The sequence below is a fragment of the Dermacentor albipictus genome, chromosome 9 (assembly GCF_038994185.2).
Source record: "Dermacentor albipictus isolate Rhodes 1998 colony chromosome 9, USDA_Dalb.pri_finalv2, whole genome shotgun sequence".
Classification (NCBI taxonomy): domain Eukaryota; kingdom Metazoa; phylum Arthropoda; class Arachnida; order Ixodida; family Ixodidae; genus Dermacentor; species Dermacentor albipictus.
In genome coordinates this window covers 115,557,541-115,578,198 of record NC_091829.1, presented here as the reverse complement: position 1 = coordinate 115,578,198, position 20,658 = coordinate 115,557,541, and the positions used below count along the sequence as shown (strand labels likewise).

The 20,658-nt window shown below is 47.7% G+C and overlaps 1 protein-coding gene across 2 annotated transcripts in view; it reads right to left on the bottom strand.

Annotated features, from left to right (window-relative positions):
• Pur-alpha (Purine-rich binding protein-alpha) overlaps positions 1-20,658 on the bottom strand; it is a 223,704-nt gene that overhangs the window by 18,156 nt on the left and 184,890 nt on the right. For both annotated transcript variants that reach the window (XM_065446087.2, XM_065446088.2), the window contains one exon: positions 16,706-16,812. In XM_065446087.2, coding sequence (XP_065302159.1) covers positions 16,706-16,812 — 107 coding nt within the window. The remainder of the gene's footprint in view (positions 1-16,705; positions 16,813-20,658) is intronic.

Below are 20,658 nucleotides of genomic sequence, written 5' to 3'. Positions count from 1 at the left end.
CTCCGAAATTTGGGCCCATAAAGTCAGATAAAGCACAGTAAACAAATTCACAGGAACATCTGAAGCCAAAAGCATGAATATTGAACAAATCCACATACCAAGCACCAGTCCCATGACAACTGAATGATTTCACTACCAGAGTTCCCTCTGGTATCTTCAGTAGGAAACTCTAGCCCAGCACATGCCTTTGCTTCTCACAGGTAGCAACAAACTGTCAGTTCAGTGCTTGTCCTCTGGGCTTCTTTTTCTCTGTGCTGCCGTCTCCTTTGCGTTGCATTCACAATGAACTCGAACCAACATTGCCCAATTTTACATCCTATTGCAATGTCCCCTTTAGACGCTGCATGCACATTTACGTATGCGATTTGTCTGCACCGTTTCTCTATGAGCGTGACAAGAGAAAGAACCTGAAACACTGAGCTGCAGCTGAGTTTAAACCCCTCTGTAATCAATGCAGCTCCATTCAAATTCAGTGCACCGAGCATTGCTCCACATCACGACCACTTTGGCGAATGCACTAGTATCGTATTTGATGCGAAGTTTAGCATTAACCATACACCATTAGCAAGTGAGAAGAATCGCTCCTCTTATCTCCAAACGCTTGAAGCCAATAACTATAACCAGTTCACAAGCTTCAAGCCTCGTTCGAGTCTTTTCTTTTTATGAGCAAGAAATAAATAACAGACTGTAAACTTAATCTCTATTCAACTACTCTGTAATGATGAGCACTTGCTAGAAAATGCACAATGCATCATCCTACCATCATGAGTTTCTTTCAATGGAGTTTGCAGAAGCTCAAAGCTGTGTTAAGTTAAACTTCAACACATTTATAGGCAATCCATCATAATTCATGAATGAAAAGGATATGTACTGCCAGGAGCTTGACGCCCTTGTTGAGTGTCAGAAACCTCTGCTCTCATTTCATTTTTATTTGGACATCTTGAGAAACGCCCCCAAATAGAGGTGAGAGCAGCCCATCAATCTCCTGACTGGGCCCATACTCCTTGTGCTGCACTTCAGACAGGTAGTGCCCGTAGCCACAGAGCTGTGCCAGCTAGCCCAGTCACACTGCTTGATACATTACACTTCTATTTTATGCATTTGTTGGTATTAAAAGATGTAGGGTATCGGGCTCTCGCTGTGGTTGTGTGGAGCCATTGCGCTGTGTTTCCAGGGGCTCCGTGTCCCTCTCCTCCCTGCCTGGACAGGGTCCAGCGGGTCACAAAACTTTGTCGCTCGGCTGCCATCCTGCCCAGGGGAAGGTCAACAGGCTTTCCCCATTGGCCGACATTTTGGCAGGATTCGGGCCCTGCTTGCGTGCGCTCTGGGTATGTGCACACAATTCAGGGCCCAAGGGGAGACCACATCGGGGCGTCGGAAGGTGCGTATGTGTTCCTCCCTGCTGGCGGCGGCCCCCTTCGTCCACCGCCAGCTGACGGTTACTTCGGCTCGTCTGGGTCCCGGCCTCGGCGGGAGCGCGCACTATTCTGTCGTCTCGATGTCCCGAGGCTGCGTCTTCCAATCGTGCCCCTGTGTGTTCTTGTTTCTCTTTGTTTCCATTTCCGCTGCTGTGGGGGTGCTCGATGGCAGGCGCTGAGCGGAGGACAGGCAGCTTCTTACTGCTGGGTTCTTTGTTCTCTCTGTCGCGGTGTGCCGTTAGCGGCCACCGGTGACCATTTGGCCATGTATTGTGTCGCAATTAGATTTACATTCGGACGTGTTGGTAAAACTGGTGTTTGTATCGAATCCCAGCTTAATAGATGTTATTTCTTCTTTCCGGAGTGCTTCGCCTAGGGTCTTCCTTGCTACGCGCGCGGTCTCGTTTTCCCCTAGCTGGGGCCGGCGGGGTGCATACGCGTGCAGCGGCGCGTCGGCAGATGGAGCGGGCCGGAGCAGGCACAGACGCGGCGCCCTGTGTATGCATAGCGGCTCGGAGTGCTCGGACCCGCAGCGGTTGTCCGGCACACGCGAGCTCAGAGCGTGCGCGCCGTGAGAGTAGCGAGGAGACCACCAGGTCAACTACCTTGAAATTTCACTTTGTCCAAATTTGCAATAAATGAGTAGCACATACTATTGAAGCAACCTTTGCAAATCTGCAGGGCTGCAGCAATTGTCTAACTTTCTTATTAGCTATCTTTAAATAGCACTGTTACGTCTCAACATGGCCAAGGGCGTTAATTAGACGTTTGCCACGAGGCAACCCCACACATCCATCAGCGCCTATCCTGAAGTCAACACAGCATGGACACAGACTGTTGACGGGTCCACAAAAGGCCCTTCCCAATACCTGACAACCTGAACTAATGATAAAGAGGGCCACGTCGAATGCTACCGTGGGAACGACTTCGCCCTTGGATTAACAGGTCGCTATCCTGTCCCCTATTCCATGCATCAGAGGGGGGGATGCTTCGGTGGTGGGGGTGCTGCAGAACGATCCGATATCATGGGCATGGTATCGCAATCGATTCGACGATTGTGATTGGCCGCGATACAGTGATCAGACTCCCTAGTCAAGTAGCGTAGGAATGACGACGGTACTAAAAGCGGAGACTTTTGGTGCAGTGGGGCTGACGTGTCCTGATGTGAACTCGGACGTTTAACATACTCCTGCATAGAGTGGGCTTCCGTAACTGGAGCTGTGTAACTAATGTCAAATAAACCCTTTTCCTTCATTCCTAGTACTGAACATATTCATTGATGGGCATGGTGGATTCCCTGCCTGAGCGCCACCTCAAGCCATAATAACCTGGTTGACAGCGGTGAGATCAAGAAGGTAGTCCTCACGATCTGGGATCAGCGGACCTGTGAATGTGGCTCTGGGAGATGCAAACTTTGCAAGATCGAGAAAAACTACAGACAGAAGAGTTACATCTGCGGATCCAGGATCAGCAGACCTCCTCCTCCTGGCTCAAGGAGGCACAGACATCATACCGACATGGAGTCTTGGACAACCCAAGGAAACTTGGAGGAAGAGCAGCAGAAGGCAGTTCCATGATTTGGGATTGGCGGACCTGACAATGTGGCTCCGGGAGACACGACCTTCGCAAGCTCGAGGTTGGCCGAGTGCTTGAGCGACTACGTTTTGCCAGAAGATAAGGACAGGGTTCTATCGGGCAATGAGCTGTAGTTGATCGCCACCAGGTGCGCGGTCAATACAGGGTAAGTTGTAGTCAGCTCTCGGAAAATCATGGATATCAAAGTGTTAAAGAAAGAGGAGCTGTTGCTCTTGGCAGCAGAGCTCGGTATGGATATTACATATAAGTTGAGGAAGCCCGAAATTTGTACAGCGACTGACTAATGGGTTTCGATGAGGACGAGCTCACGGATGCCTGGGAAAAGGTATGTCACGAGAGGAAAGGAAGACCGGAAGAGAAGGAGCACGAGAGGAAAGAAAGAGCGGTAGAGAAGGAGTGGCAGGAAGAGATGGAACAAATGGAAATTGAGCTCACGAAAATAACACTAGAGTGAGGGAGATTAGCGCTCCGGGCGGATGTGGCGCCACCACAACCCGAAAGCGTGGAAATGACGAGTTTGCTTCAGCCGTACAAAGCAGGTGATGACATCGGTCTCTACCTTGTTAATTTTGAATGGATTTGTGACAAGCGATCATTTCACCGGGACACAAGGCCAGAGCGGTTGCATGAGTTGCTGCCAGGAGAAGCCTCATAAGTCGTAGCCTGACTGTGTGCAGCCAAGGCAGGCGTGTGTACAGTTCAGTGAAGCCGAGTTTGCTCGCGAATAACAAGCTCTCGGCAGAGGAGTTTCGGAGGAGATTTCTAGAGGAAAGAAAGAAGCCTAATGAAAGCTTTGTCGAGTTTGTGTATCGCCTGAAGGACAATTCTGCAGAGTGGGTGAAAGGAGCAGGGGCGGATAACGTTAGTAAGCTGGCAGATCTAATCTGCTTAGAACAGTTTGATGAGACCCTGGCATATAATGTGCACTTCTCGGTTAAGGACAGGCAGGAGGGTGTGTCTCTAAAGAGTGCAGCAGAGCTGGTCGATGAGTATGCGGCAAGTCGTGGCTTTAGGCCACAGAGCAGTAGTGCAGAATACGATCAAAAGCCTTTCCCACAGCCGCAATCTTGCCCTGGGGAGCAACAAACCACAAAGAAAGAGGACAATACAGCCAGCTCCAGAGACGTAGTTCAGCCATAGGCGGAAATCCTTCCAATTTCCCCGGCCAAAATTCAGGTAGAGAGCCAGGCACTGAATTGCGATGAAGAACACAGGGAAAAGAAAGAGGATGAAACAGCTAGCTCGGGAGGCATAGTTAAAGGGATACTAAAGTGAAAAATGATTTCTTCTGCATCAGTAAATTACCGTTCGACAACACCAAAAACACCTCTCTAACAACGATAAGACGTTTGGTAAGCCAGAAAAAGCGCAAGAACGAAATACGGGTGGCGACGCCTACTTAAGTTCTTGCACCTGGGGGCTGTGACATCTTGGATTTTGATGGCATCTTCTACAGCCTACTAATTATATACAGCGGTAAAGATGGACTACATTGTGTTCTAAAGGAACCAAATATTAAACATGGCAAGTTTCGGGAACTTTTATTCAGCCAACGCGGCCCAAATGTGAATACATACTTTGGAATCCCTGACGTCACGCTGACATACCAGCGCTGGGGTTCCGGCGCGAAATTCAAATACTAATACTTGGACCTTCATTTTCTCATCTAATAATCAAACTATTTTTTTTAAATGACTGCCTGTAGGGTCCTCAAACAATGCCGCATTAGTCTAAGCTGATTTATTGTTTCGCTTTAGTGTCCCTGTAAGCTGGGGGGAGGAATCTTTCCGATGTCCCTAACAGAAATACAGAAAGTTGGTCAGGCTGAGGAGCTGCCAAGGGAAGAAAAAGAGCGCACCCAAAAATGAGCACCAGAAATAGCACTAAGAGGAACGGGCGTCGCAAATTCAGAAATGCAACTGAGAACACCGTGGGGCCAAATAAATCGAAAGCCACCAAACCCTGTGGGGAGCGCAATGAAAGATTTAGAACGGCGCATTTGTTGTTTGGAATGTTTCAAGTCGGAGCACGTCCAAGTCGTCAGACAAGGTTGAAAAGAAGGCGATGTTCTGCGCGGAGCAGGTCAAAAGGTAGGAGGCCTCGAGTACAACTAACTTAAATAGATGACCCAGCCGTAGGCTATTCGTAATGAATAACGGCGATACATGTTTTTTGGAAGCACTAGTTTGTTTGTTTGTAAATATGTTTTTAGAGTTTGGTAAAATATTTTGAGATCTCCGAGACTAGAGATTGTTTTAATAGGCAAATTTAAAGCTTTGTTTAGATTGTTTGTTTTAGAAGCTTACTGATGTTCCGAAAGAATATCATGACTGGCGTACTCAGAAATTTTTCTTTTTTTCGATATGTCATTCTGTTTTTAAAGCAGATAGCTTTTTTTTTTTGATACGCTTGCACCCTTTAGGTTATTCGGTGAAGCCTGTAGTGGCACGGTTCGGAAGGTTCGTGAGATTTTCTTTCAAAAATCAAAACACGTTATTTAAAGAGCCATTGTTTACCTGCACAAATTTTTAAAATGTTTTTACTGTTCCTTTAAGGCATGTCTTGGTCAGGCACAGAGAAGGAACGAATTGATGCCTGTCTCGCATGTGACAACAGCGTTGTATCATTATGAGCGTACGTGATAGTATTTGAAAATGAGGTCGAATCTTCATGTAGTTGGAAGCATGTAATTTACACAGCAAGTTTTTTGTTATTTCTTTAGTGTGGGTCCTTTGTGGACAGGAGAAAAAAAAATTTTCCGTGTGAGTCGCACGAACGTGGAAGATCTGTGGAGCTTATTCAGACTATGTGGACTGTTTTGAGACTTCACGGCCTGTGATTCTATCGCCAGACTTTTGCAGAGAATGCCTTCTCTAGTGTGACGCCACCAACCGTAGTCTAGGTATCGGTCTTTGCCCAAATTAACGAAAGCGGTGGAGCGCATCCCATGCTGCAGCTCAGTTGAAAACTGACGCTGCGAGAAGAGGCATTTAGTACTTCGGAGAAAGAGTGTTTTTGCATGGTATGGGCAATTCAAAAGCTTGGATGCAATATTCAAGGCAGGAAATTCCCGGTCAACAGCAACCATTTCCCTCCTGCATGGCTCAAGCAAATGTATGAAAGAAAGGGGAGACTGCTGAGATAGTCACATATGGCCGGAATACCACTTCGGCATCATGTGTAGGAAAGGGAGCCAGAATAAGAATGCAGACAGGCCAAGTCGGGGATTTTAGGCAACGAGCTCAGAGTATTTTTTTTAAATTTTTTTAGGAAGGTGTTTTGTACGTATCGCTAGAAATATTTTGAGATAGGCAACCTATTTGTGTCTTGCCGAGAGCTGACCACGACAAGAAAAGAGCGAGACAGAGAGAGGGGAAGAACATTGTAAGGCGATGCGGGGATCATAGCGTCGGGTAGGCGTGCCGCTCGGGCACGCCGACCAGTGTGTGTGTGTGTCCTGGGTATTTCCAGGGAGATGACCCCAATGAAGCGAGGGCAGGGCCCTCGAGCTGTAGTGTGACATCAGCCATCACTTCTAGAACAATCCCCGAGGACGCGACCGAACATACAATGCTTCGGGCAACCTGACAGCTGGTCACCCTCAGGTCGAATCTCTTGGCGACGGAGGCATTTGTTGCATCTCAACAAACACAGCCAAGGGCATTAATCAGATGTTTGCCAAGAGGAACCCCACACATCCATCAGCACCTATCCTGAAGTCAACGCAGCAGACAGCGACTGTTGATGGGTCCACGAAAGGCCCCTACCACTTCCTGACAGAGGTGACTGTTGGGCTAGTTGGTTGCCCATATTTGAAGTAGTAGCTTAGCGCAATAACAACACGGAAACAAGAAAGGTGGACAAGGACAAGCGCTTGTCCTTGTCTACCTTTCTTAGTTTCCGTGTTTTTATCGTGCGAACTTACTACTTCAAACACTACCTGACAGCCTGAATTAATGATAAAGGACGCCAATGTTGAGTGCTACCGTGGGAACGACTTCGCCCTTGGATTTCCAGGTTCCCATCCTGTCCCTTATTCCATGCATCGGAGGCGGGCATGATGCGGAGCACTGCAATATCATGGGTGTGGCATTGCAACCAATTCGACGAAAGCGAAAGGCTGCGATACAGTCATCAGATTGCCTAGTCCGAGACACATCCACTTGTACGTTTAACGTAAAATTTTGCATGCAGGCTATTCCATATCTACAATATAAGGAACTAAGCTGTTTTCACACAGCCCGAAATTCATAGCAATTGCATAGCAGGATGCTTCGAAGCAACGCTGGAGCTATGACACACACCACGGTGGAGCTTCTCCAGATATATCTGGACCATTTGGGGCTCTCTAACAGGTGCCATTACACCTAAGCACCCCCATTGCTGGCCAATGTACGGGGCACACATTGTGCTGTTGGAAATGCAGTTCTGGATAGCCTTGAGCAAGGCTGGCCATAGGCTAGTGCAATTTTGATGGTCAACTTTCACTTCTCAACACAATTTTCCCAAAAGCAAGGTTTTTCATTTTCCCTGCCGATTTCGTTATCGCGTGGTTCAACTGTATTCACCCCGTCACTATTCTTTAATGGAAAACTATGTGTTATTTTCTGTTGTATTCTGCTTGCCCTACTGTTCACCTGTACTAATTTTCTACATACCTTGCATAACATATCAATCTGATGCAGTTACGCATTAGGATTACCTCTGTACATGTCTTTCGGGTTACAATCTTTAATGGGATTTTCAGTAGCAGAAATATACGCAATAATGCACTTATTTGACATGTCACTGCAGCTGCAGGAGGAAGGATAATTTTGCGCCTACCAGCAAGTTCCCTAGACCCCACAGTCAGTCTGCCATGGTCTTCAAGGCGCTTAAGGTATGTATCTTTAGTGCCACAGATGCCACAGGATATGAGGTGTGTGATAGTGATAGGAAGGCCTGAGGCAGCGACGATGAACAAAGCCCGCTACGGTGCATCACTATGTTGCTTCAATGCTAATCCCACTAATGTCGACCGTCATCCCGAGATGGTCTCTGCCCGAATTTCCAAGTGCGAAAAATCGCCATTGCAATTGAAGGTGTAGCGTTTTTCATTTCTAGTCAGAAGGATCAGGTGCATGTTAGAAACTAGTAAATACAGCAACTAAAAGGTCATACAGCGAAACCTCAATAAAAACAAAGTTGTACTTGCAGCGAAAAAGTTTGTTATATCGTAAATTTTCTTAGTTCGAGATCTTAATGTTTCCGCATTATAAACAACTTCACAAATTCCCAGAGCATTCCTGGTGGATAGTAACCTGCTGCCAAGCACTTATAAACAAATCGCAAGAAAGTCGGGCCATAATACTGCAGTTATGAGCATCAGTGCGTGCAGTGGATTTCGCTGCCGAGAGCAATGCATCGATGTGGCTCACAGTGTTCAAGGTTTGCATGCGTGGTGTCAAGCGGCGCCATAAATCTTGGACATGGCAGACCGTGCTTATTGCCCGCAGCCAGCACCCACAAATTAATAACAACAGTGTAAGAAGACACAAATATTCATCCTGAGCAAAAGAAATTCACCAACGATAATGATAGTCCCTAATGAGAAAATTGAGTGCAACTTTAGGTGTGTTTTCATTTCGCTATATATTGGCTGGCGCATACAGTCAGCCCCGTAAGGCACATTGCAAATGGGCCTAAGTGGGGTGCGACTGCCTTGCTAATCTGGAGATTGCGAGAGCCGGCGCATGGAGCCAGGGCATGCGTGACGTGTGGGCACGATTCACAGAAGCCACTGCCAACAGACCCAGACGACACGCGCTACTCTGGTGCCATCTTGTAGCCACAGCACTGTGCTTTTCCTCTCGCGCTTTTGCCATGCCCTCTTCTGCTTTCCACCTCACGGTACTGCTGCACCCTCCTCTCCGCTTTCCTCCTCGCACCTCTGCCCTCTCGCCACTTCATTCATCCCCCGCTGTAAGCCGCATTTGCTCTCAACTTTCACTGTGCTCGTTCGCTCGGTTACACTGGGAATGCTGACACACACCACACGAATGGGAGCCTAGGAGCTGAGCTCTAAAAAGAAAGAAAAGTCACAGCAAGGAGACAACTACACCAAGAAAAAGTTCGCTGTTTCATCAGCGTCACACGTGCTCAGGCAAACCTGAAGAAATCTCGCTCGATGACCACGAACTCGGTGGCCTGCGTCAGCATCTTCAAGCAGGGAATTTTTGCAGGAAGTTTCGAAATACCAACTCGGCTCGAACCGTGGTGGCGTGAAGCGCACATTGTTGCTTTCCAATTGCATAGTGTTTTAACACTGTGTTAAATAAAATAGACCTGGTCAGCAACACCGGAATACAATGCCAATAATGCTGCCAGAGCAATACATGATGCTGCCTTTGTGCTGCCTGCAGCAGGAAACAACAGCATGATTAAGTTATCGCTTACTAAAAGCGTGCAGTACATGTCTTACGGCATTGCGGCCCATGCGCTATGAAAAGGATAAGTGAAGATGCTTATTGTATGAGCATTGGTGACAACCTGGGAGGAGATTTGCTGGTACTGGAAAAAGAGACTTGGTGTGCACCAGCGTTTTCACGTGCGATGGGCAGGAGAGTATTGTGGGGAAACTGCTGCAGCCGGTAGCTACCATTTTCAATCGCAGGCACCTCGCGCCTTTCTTTGTATACACGAGATCCAGCAGCTGGATAACGTATCATACAATTGCAGTTTGGCAATCTATTGAGCATAGGTGCCGAAACATCGCGTTTTCTGGGAACGTACGAACCAGTAAAAAATAGGCGCATTGCAGTTGTCCATTTTTTGGGTTCTCCAATGCGAACTTGGTGCTGGGGAAGCGTATGTAACAGGATCGTATCAACGAGGTTCTACTGTAGGTACTTGCTTCGAACCAAAAGAAATTATATTCACACAAGCCTAGTCCCAACCATTTGTCACGTAGAGGACTCGCAGAGCTTGTACTGCGAGCAATAGGAGCCAACTACTTGTTATGCATAGGACCAATAGACTTGTATTAATGCCCACAGGCACCAATACAAACCAACTGGTGCTATACCAAGTTTCATGCTTAGCAGGCAACTCTGAGGAAGCAAAAGTAGTGGTGCAGCCTTAGAAGTTTGAGTCCGCACATTGTGCAGTGTAGATATATTTTATCTGCAAAACTTCCTACCCCTACAACTTGTGGACATAAGGTTACGTCAAATGACACGTTATCTGCGCAGCTTTGTGCTTAAAGTGTCCAACCTACCATATCTTGGTCGTAAGAACAAGAAGCATGCTGTGGCCACTGGTTCCAGAAATTAGTGACTCTGCTTGATTGGTGGCAAACATTCGAAACTGCACCGCCGTCCTTGTAATAATTATGTTAAATTTTGTGTCATATAAGTGAGAGACTTAATGTTACATAGAATTACATAACACACTTTCTTTCATAAGTCATGCACAACGTTTAGGCCACAAATGTGGGTAGTTAGCGAAGTCGCCCTGCCTGCCTATGTGTGAAATAATGTACAGTAGAGTCTGTACTAGTCCAAAAGGTATCAGCAAATTGTCACATATAGAGCCAACAGATTTACACTGGCACTAATAGGGTCCAATGAGCAATACAATGACATCTCAGTACAGTAAAACCCTAATTATGCAACTTTGAAGGGGCCATGCAAAACCGTCATTTAATCTGGGCGTTGTATAATCGAAGAATTAAGAACATAGAGAGTGATGCTCAGTCTTGCCTAAAAGAAGGGTACACCGCCTGAATAAGCCGGTGGCACAAATCTGCACTGCTCCAAGGAAGGTAGATTAAGTTATATTTAAAAAACTACAACCAAGCATTTAATTGGAGGAGAAGTGGGCAAATATTTCTTCTCACTTTTAAAAATAATCTGCGATCTTTTTCTTGCAGCAAGTCACCAACGTCATCGTATGCACAAACAAACCGCTAAATCTTGTCGACACGGCGTAACACGTCCAAGTAAATTGGAACGGACAATTTGGAAACATATCCTTTTCACTTATCGTCGTCAGAGGTTGAGAAAGCTTTTGGACGGTGTCCTTGGGCGATCCCTTTCAGAGAAAGCTTCACTTTCGCGAAATTTTGCCTGACCCAGCACTGAAAGCGTCCCTGACAAGTGTACTGGCACTGCGCCAAGCTTGCTGTCAGTGCCAAGAGTAGTATCGGCCATATACTTCAAGGGGTTCAGAGCCGCGACGAGCCAAGTCTCGCGAAAGTGAAACTATCTCTGTATGTGATCGCACAAAATCAGGTCACCTTTGAGCGTGTTTGAAATGAAGTACTTTTCAAGAGGCTGTACAACCACTTCATTCGGGAACAGTACCAGGCCGCCACAAGGTCCACATAGCCCTTCCAACTGGCCTCGCATTTAAAGAGGGCCTCCCGCGAGTCCTGCCAGAGGCGAATCGTTGACATTTTGCTGAGCCACGGCAGAGTTTCCTTCCATCTTGGCCATAAAATCGTGTCTCTCAGAGCAGGCGTCATATCAAATGCGCTACGTCATCATAACGTCACGAATGAGCGAAGTCGAAGCGCCAAAAACCACAGGGTACTGCAGCAGCGTAACCGTAACACAAGTACAGCGAAAATGGTGTCAATTCAAACCAAAATGTGGAGGAAGGAAAACGTAGGAGAGGCCCCGGCCAGCACGGACCTGTTGGAGAAAGTGTCGCGGAAGTCACGTGCTGTTTTTCGTAGAGGAGCACTGGGATTGGTACCCCAAATGTCAACGTTGCCACAGCAATCACACTCCTGTAGCCCTCACTGCTGCTCTAGGCCGCTGAAAGGTGAGATAAGTATCTTCGGCCCATGTCTTTCTCACAGCAAATTCTGTTCTCCAGACAAGCTGATCTTGTAGCATTGTGTGTAAGCATGAAGGTTGTGTTTTGGGTCAGTGAGTGCGAGCGTCAGCCAGCAACAGGTCCACTCAAGCAATCACTTCACGGGTCTTCATCGTGTTCTTCAACGTGCCACGGAAAAGCACGGGAGTAGATCTGCTTCACTACACAACTGTTGCAGAAGTTTCGTAGCCTTTGTTCCAACGCGCATCGGCAGCACACGCTTCCGGTGGCTCATAGCAATGCAAGTTCAAAGGTCGTGCCTATCTGCTCCGGCAAGCTGATTGGAGGTGCAAAGGGACATGGCACACCAACATGGCTGCATTTCCAGCTTCAAAAAGGCGATACCAGGGCCTCTCCTATTTCGTTTCTTTCCTCCACAAGTTTTGACTTCGGCCGACTTGTCTATGGATGGGTTCGAAACGTAGAGGTTCAGGTTACCAACGTAATGCTAAAAACCGTGTAATCTAGGATACTTGTTTTAAAATTGTGAATTTTGCTGTTATACGAATATCATGCAAATGAAACCCATTATCAGGTGGCTGCAGTGTGCCCACATACCAGCACGCATCTGCTTACAGCCTTTTTTTTCCTTTTTTTTCTGGGACATTACCAGAGAGGCATTGTATGAGGCGGGGTTGACGTAAAATTGCGTCACATAACTGAGGTTTTTAATATATTACTTCTATGGGGTTTTTCACAGGACCAAACTAATTTGTCGTAAAATATGAGTCGTCGCATGACCGGGGGACATATAATCGAGGTTCCACAGTATTTCAAGATCTCTTCAATCGAATTAACAGATAATTCAAGCTAACCAGTTGGTCCAAGCAGGGTCGCCTGCATTTGAATATGGCAAACCTCACACAAATCCGAATTATTAGGACCGTGCAACAGTTATTTCGATCTAAATTTTTCACGCACATGGTCCGCCTTTCAGACAAACCCTAGCCGAAGGCCGAAGTTGAATGTGTCGCTAGCCGACGGAGTGACACGTACCACAGAAATTGAGCCTTTCAGCTTGATTACCACAATGTACATGCACTGCCTCTCCGTGGAACTATGGCAAGGTGCCATATGAGCAGCGTTTTAGCTTGCTGTACTCCCATGCCGCACGCTTCAGCGATAAGAAAAATGTTCAAATTCACCGACAATTATGACACTCCCTAAAGCAAAATTTGAGTGCAGCTCTATACGCGTTTTCATTTGGTGATGTATTAACTAGTGCGGACACTCTGTCTTGTGCAGCAAGTTACAAATGAAACGAAGTGTGGAGCAACTGCCTCGCTAATCTGGAGATTGCGAAAGCCAGCACACGAGTGGCGATGCGTGAGCACGATTCAGAGCAGCAGGTGCCGACAGGCCTCTCAGACGAAACATGCTACTCCAGCGCCATCTCATAGCTTTCCTCACCACACTATGATTTTCTTCTCACCCTTTCGCCATACCCTCCTCCTCCACTTTCTGCCTCATGGTTCCGCTGTGCCCTCCTCCTCCGCCTTCCTCCTCATGTCTTTCCTCCCCCAATGCACTCCGCGTTCACTTTCATCTTTCGCTGTGCTCGTTCGCTCAATTATGCCAACACCAATGCTTGCTGCAGGAACGGCCGCTTAAGAGCTGCACTCTAAAGCTACAGTAGAACCTATCTTACAATGACTGTCGACAGCAATGCAATTATCATTGAAGCACTGTTGCCACATACCATATTGCTGAAGTCAAGTTTATTTAAAATATGTAGTGGCTATTCTGAGACTTCCAATAGTTCAGCTACATTCAACATATGCTGTCTCCGGTATTGGCCCCTTTTGGGACAGCACTTACCAAGGTTCCCCATGAGAATGACGACGACTGTATGACAGCAACGCAGTGACAACGATGGAATCACAAAGAAGGAATATCGCCAATGAAACAACAAAGTTAGTACGACAACGATGGCATGACAACATTGTGATGATGGTTCTGAAATGATGACAACAGTATAACGACGGCATGAGGAGAATGGGACAGTGACGAGCGTGTGACAACAACCAGATGACGAAGCCAGAATGACAACAATGGTGCAGCCATGATGGCACGGCAATGGTTGCATGGAAGCGACTGTCTGATGATGACGCAATGACGACGACGGCACGACAACAGTAGCATAATCAGGAGTGAAGACACCAGCGCGATTATGCTAGCATGATAGAGAAGCAACAAAGTCGATGGAACGATGAAGGCAGTATGACGACGACAGCATAACAATATTAGGATGATGTTTATGAAGTGATAACAATGGTAAAGCGACAGTGTGACAATGACTGCATGACGACACTGGTATGACAATTGTATGACAAGAATGGTATGATGACGGTGACGACGGCATGGTGAGAATGGGATGATGACGTAAGATGACAATGATGGAATGACTATGACATCATCACGACAACATGACAAAGTAATGCACGACGACAACAGCATAACAAATGTATGTGCATGATGTGACGATGAGTGTATGACGACGATGGCCTGACGACCGCTGTATCATTAAGAGTATGAAGACGATGGTTTGACGACAACGGCATGACGAGATTCGGACGGTGATAGCGAAGTGACGGTAATAGAATGACCAAGACAGAATCGCAAAAACAGCATGACAATGAATGCTTGATGACTGTATGATGACAATGGAGGCCATGACATTGTGAAGATGATGGTATGACAAAGAATGCAGAACAGCAATTTTCTGACATCAATGCAATGACGATAGCATTACAACGGCAACATAATCACTTCTCATGCACAGGATGTGCAAAGGATGTTTGTAAGCGACGGAGCTTCTACTACAGGTCTCACTGACTTTACTGTGGCATTCTGACATAAACATAGTGTTTTGGCTGCATACATGCCCCTGCAAATGCAAGCTTGGTTCCCTGCAACAGTATCTGTTGAATATGTCTTGGCATGCCCCCGTGCTTGTGCTACGAAGGCACTGTTGACTACTACACTGAAAAAGTGGAGATGAGAAGAGGCCTTGATTGCAGGAACTACAACTTTTGTCGACTCTTCTGTCACTGATTCCATCAGGGAAAATTACACGAATAAAGTCACAGTTTTGCCCAAAAAGCGGAGCATTGATTGTGATAGCAAATTAGTATGCAGCTATATGAAGCAAAGATAGTAGTTTTATCAGCCATATAAACTTGGAAACATTCACTTACTAAATTAACAAGCGTGGTATCAGCATGCACAAGCAAACATGAACAGATCACACTCGACGACCGCAGACACTCGCTGTCAAACCGCTGGCGTGAGAAAGCATGGCAGCTGCAGTGAGTGAAGTGACCTTCATGCGGTCTATCCCTTTAACGCAAGAGCGGCGAGAACACAGCATGAACAAAGACGTAAGTCGTCTGCAGATCGCTTTTACGATCGCGTGGTTGCAAAATAGACAGCTGCTGCCAGAGAACAACGTCACCTCCCCCCCCCACCGTCTCTACAACCGATTTTTCACGGCCTTTAGTGCACCAGATTGAGCCACTATCGCCGGCTTACACGTTATACGGAACATCATGGCGACGGTGACATCAACACCGATGGCAAAAATGCACCTATCGCAATAAAAAGAAGCTCAGCATGCTGCAATATCTTATGCACCGACGTAGCGATTCAGCACTGTCATGTAACGTGGCAGAAGTGGCCTCGAAAGCGCTGGAATATTCAGCCACACAATCAAATCAGCTTCTCAGCCTGTCGCAGCCACTGCTGCTAGTCACATTACTCTTGGCTCAAGAAATGTGACTTCTGTCACCTGCGCGGCCTCATGCGAACAATGTGCAGCTAACGACGACACTGTAACTCATGGCACTAGCCATGTGTGCACTGTACACATTCCTTTTAGCCATACTTAACTGTTGCAATTAGTGTAAAATACAAACGAACGGGCGGCACGACCTGTAGCAGGTCCGACGTGGTCCATATGCATCTCCTGTTCTTATCTGCATGTCTACCCTTCGTGATGGTGATGGGAACCCAATGAGCACACAGGGCTGTCAGCATTATACAAGAGATGCACAGCTTGCAAGTCAAATTTCCTACTACACTGTGCGACAAATTAGCCTTGCTGCAAACAGGTGCACTTCAATGCACATAACATAAGCAGTGTGGGCAGCCTAGCGCACTTTCACAAGTGCATGTTAAGCGACACAATCACAGCTGCGCTCATTGCAGTGCTGATGTGTTAAACCCATCTAAACGTGCTCATGGACCTCTCTGTCTTAACTGAAATGTGACACTTTGTAATTCGTGCAAGAACGAATGAAAGCGCAGTTCTAGCGACACTTTTCCCATGGAAGTGCATATGGTTGCAATAACACAGTGAAAACAATTAAGTGCAGTGGTTGTTGCTGTACAAACTGCCATACGCATTAAGGTATCCCAATGCCTATCATACTGACATTACCACAGGTGAAGGGCAAGAAACTTGGTTAATGTCGGTCGCTGCTACAAGAGTCTGACAGTATGGGAAACATGATTTTGCATACAATCCATTCTACAATGCATGCTAATCTGATTTAATAACCAGTGGTCTATTGGAGCGACAAAATGGATCCTAAGGGAGGGAAAATACAGTCGACAGCAAAGTGGTATGATGTAATAAGGAAATCTGTGGGTACAAAGTGTAAGCGGATGCAAGACAGGTGTAATTTGACATCACTGCAGGGGAGGCCTTTATCTTGCTGCAGAGATTAAATGAGACGACCGCCTGAGCATTCATTAAGGTAACAGAAGAGGCAGTTGCATGGGTTGTAATAAAGATGAGCCAGTCTCCTCGGGAGACACCGCCGCAAACTCACCTCTGAGATGCGCATGTAGATGCCTCGGGTATTCTGCCCAATGTCGAAATAGAACGTCTTGTTTTCTACGCGCATGTGGCGCCCCTCGGGTAGTTCTCCTTTGAAAGCTGCGAGACAAGAGAAAACAAGGCACACACTTTTTTTGGCATTTGTGAGTAATTTACAATGCAATGTAGTTTGAAAATAATGAAATTATGACGACATAGATGACTATGGTACAATGACAACAGTAGCAGGATGACAACAGCATAACCATGACAATTCCTTGACCTAGATATAAAGGCTCTTTCAAAAGATGCAATTTTCGCACAGTGATACAGCAGTTTCTGTTGCTCCACGACCCTTGCACACTCCTCGCAGGTGGTTTCCGTATTGGTTGCACTTGTGAAATAGAACCTCAACTGCCGCCGCCTATTGTTGCTGCGTGCCGTTGCACCGGTGCCCTTTTGCACCGCTGCTGCGGGCTAAGCAACCCTAAATATTTTTACGATACTGCACAATACTCATTCTCTTCTAAAATAAGAAAATGCGAGCACCTGACTGGTTTCCATGCTGCTTTCACTGTAACGATACGGGTGTGAATACTCTGCAAGCATGGACACTCAAATGGGTGCCCATGCTTGCTATCTGCTTTGCTATCCGATTCTGTGTTGGGTACAGCATTTACGATGTCGTTACGCGAGGGGGAAAATTCCACTGAATTAAAGCATGACCAATTGAATTTTTTTGCTTAGTTCTTCACATCTGCATGACCTTTCATTTTCATTATAGCCATGGGCGTTACACATTAGACTTGCGTTAATTTGACCTTGGTGATTGGAATTCCCCAACCAAAGGTCCCAGCCGGCACCCATGCATTTCTACTTGCCCGAAATTTCGCTATTTTGAAAGTAAAATGGGCCTTCACCAGATAATCCGAACTTGACCACTTGGGGCGCGTGTGCCTGACCCCTGTATGGACCCCAATCGGCCACTCCAGTGGGAGCATCTGTCTCGGCAGAGCTTAGGGGACACCGGAATCTTTGAACACAAGTCATCTCTCATCAAAAACACCTACTTTTGGCCCATCTTAGGAAGACTTTCAAGCAATAACCGTAGCTGACAATGTCCGATTAAGGTATTTACCCAATTCCAACGTGGGCCTACCTTTTTATTTATTTTTTTTGTAACCCTTGCAGAAGCAAACTGATTCTGTTCATTTAAACCTTACCTCAACCACATATCCTACATTTTCAGAATCATAAAAAGCATACGGTGGCAAAATAGATTAACAATTTTCAATCCTTTAATATGTTTTGTCATGTTTAGAGAATGTGGACTCCATGCAAAAAACTCATACAGGAACAACAAATACGAGAACATCAACTATTTCACGTCTAGCAGGCTCGGATAGCACCTATCCAGTCACTTTAAAATCACACCTGGCACAACAAATTTTTAAAAACACACGTGAAATAAGTGAACCCACTTCATACGACAACATACTCACACCGAGTAAAAATACCTAACCGCCTACATTCCCACTCATTTCACTAAAGCATTTTGCACACGTTATTCAAACTTGCAGCACAGTTCCAATCAGAAGTGTTTTAAGATGTATGCCACACATTTTAAACGAACAGAAAACAGCAGCAGCAGCCTGGTTCAAGGCCAGGTACCACACAAGCCTGCGGCCAGGGTAGCCGTCGCAAGGGTAGCGGTGCGGCAGCAGGCTCAAGCTCTTCCACGGCCAGGCTTCACATCGTGGCCGAGGACCTGCCGATTTTCGACATGTGGCACACAAGCTTTGTACAGTCAGTGGCGCCGTACATGCTGACCGTCAAAATCTGCGTGCACCCCATTTCCATGGAGCTGGACACAGAGGCCAACGTGTCAGTAATGGCCGGGAAACTCTTCAAGCGTACTTTCCCCGGCGTGTCCTTCGAGGCTTTGGGCGTGATGCTGCACAGCTACTGCGGACAGCTCTCCCAGGTCCAGGGTCAGGCCCAGGTCAGCGTTCACTTTGGCAACGGGGAGGCAACCCTTCCCCTTTACTTAACCAAGGAGTTGTCGCCGACCCTGCTGGGCCGAAACTGGATTCATGCACTGCGCGTTCGTCTGCCAGAGTACTAGGAAGCCAGCCTGCATGCGGTGAAAGACATCCCTAGCCTCCTGACAGAGTTCAAGTCCCTGTTCCAGCCAGGGGTGGCCACATTCTCTGGCACGACGGCTGACATCTATGTACCTGAGGGAGCCCGGCCACGTCTTTCCAAGCCTCGCCCACTGCCATCTGCCCTGAAGGACAGGGTCACCTAGAAGCTGCAACGGTTACAGAGAGAGGGCATCCTGGTGCCCATCAAGACGTCTGAATGGGTCGCTCCCATCGTACCAGTCCTCTAGCGAGACGGCAGTGTCAGGATCTGCGGGGATTTCAAGGTTACCATCAACCCTGTCGCTACCATCGAGAAGTACCCGTAGCCCCGGATTGAAGATCTCTGGTCAGCGTTGTCTGGTGGACAGAAGTTCACCAAGCTCGAACTCAGAGATGCTTACCAGCAGCTGGTGTTGCCCGATGCCTCCCGGAAGTATGTCACAATATTGACAACTTTGGGGCTCTTCCAGTATACGTGCTTACCCTTTGGCGTGGCCTCAGCCCCAGCCATATTCCAGAGGGAGATGGACAACCTCTTCAGAAGCACGAGGCAACTGGCGGTGTACTTGGACGACATCCTAGTTAGTGGCAGCGACAACAGGGAGCACCTGCAAAACCTGCACAACGTCCTGGCACGACTGCAGGACGCCGGCTTCAAGCTCAAGCTGGAAAAGTGCATTTTCCTGGCCCCCAGGGCTGAGTACTTGGGACATGCCATTTCCCAGGATTGTCTAGCCCCGGCTCCCCGCAAAGTTGATGCTGTGCTCAAGGAGCCTAAGCCCCGGAACAAGAAGGAGCTTCAGAGCTCCCTCGGCCTCATCAACTTCTACAGGAGTTTTCTGCCAAATCTGTCGGAGCATCTACGGCTGCTCCATCTTCTGCTTTGAGATGGTCAACAATGGGTCTAGAAGAAGGAGCAGGACCAGGCCTTCCAGCGCAGCAAGGAGCTAATCACCAAGGCTCTATTGCCAGTACACTTCGGCCCCGCCAAGCCTGTCGTCCTGACTGTAGATGCGTCGCCATATAGCGTGGAAGCTGTCCTGGCACACCGGGACAAAGATGGCCAGGAACGCCTTGTGTCGTTTGCTTCTCATCGGCTTGATGCTGCAGAGCAATGCTACAGCCAGCTGGACAAGGAAGGCTTGGCCCTCATGTTTGGTGTCGAACACTTCCACCAGTATCTGTGAGGTCGGAAGTTCGAGGCGGTCACGGACCGCAAGCCGCTATTGGGGCTGCTGGGAGCCTGACAAGGCAGTTCCCGTGCAGGCATCACCTCGAGTGGTACGCTGGGCCTTGAGGCTAGCAGTTTACATTTACCAGCTGGTTTACCGTCCGGGAAAGGACCTGCGACCTGCTGGTGCCCTGACGTGCCTGTCCCTGCCAGAGGTGCCTGATGCTGTTCCAGAACCTGCTGAAATGGTAATGCTGGAGCACGCGTACCCGGAGGTGCTCTCCAGATCTGCGGTACCACAAGCGACCAGCCGGGACCCAGTTCTGTCTCAGGTGGTCAAGGCGGTGTGCAGTGAGAAGGAATTGGTTCAGCAGGCCTTTAGCCACAAGGCCGCCAAGCTGAGCCTGCGGCAGGGCTGCCTACTGTGGGGTTCCAGGGTGGTGATTCCACAATGTCTCCAGTCCAGGGTCCTGCAGTTGCTGCAATCAGGTCATCCTGGCGTGGAAAAGACCAAGGTGGTGGCCCGGCCCTATGTTTGGTGGCCTGGCCTGGACCAGGACATTGCTCACATGGTTCAGAGCTGCCAAATCTGCCAGGAGGATCAGCGGGCCTCATATCATGTGGAAATCACCCCTTAACCGTTCCCACAGA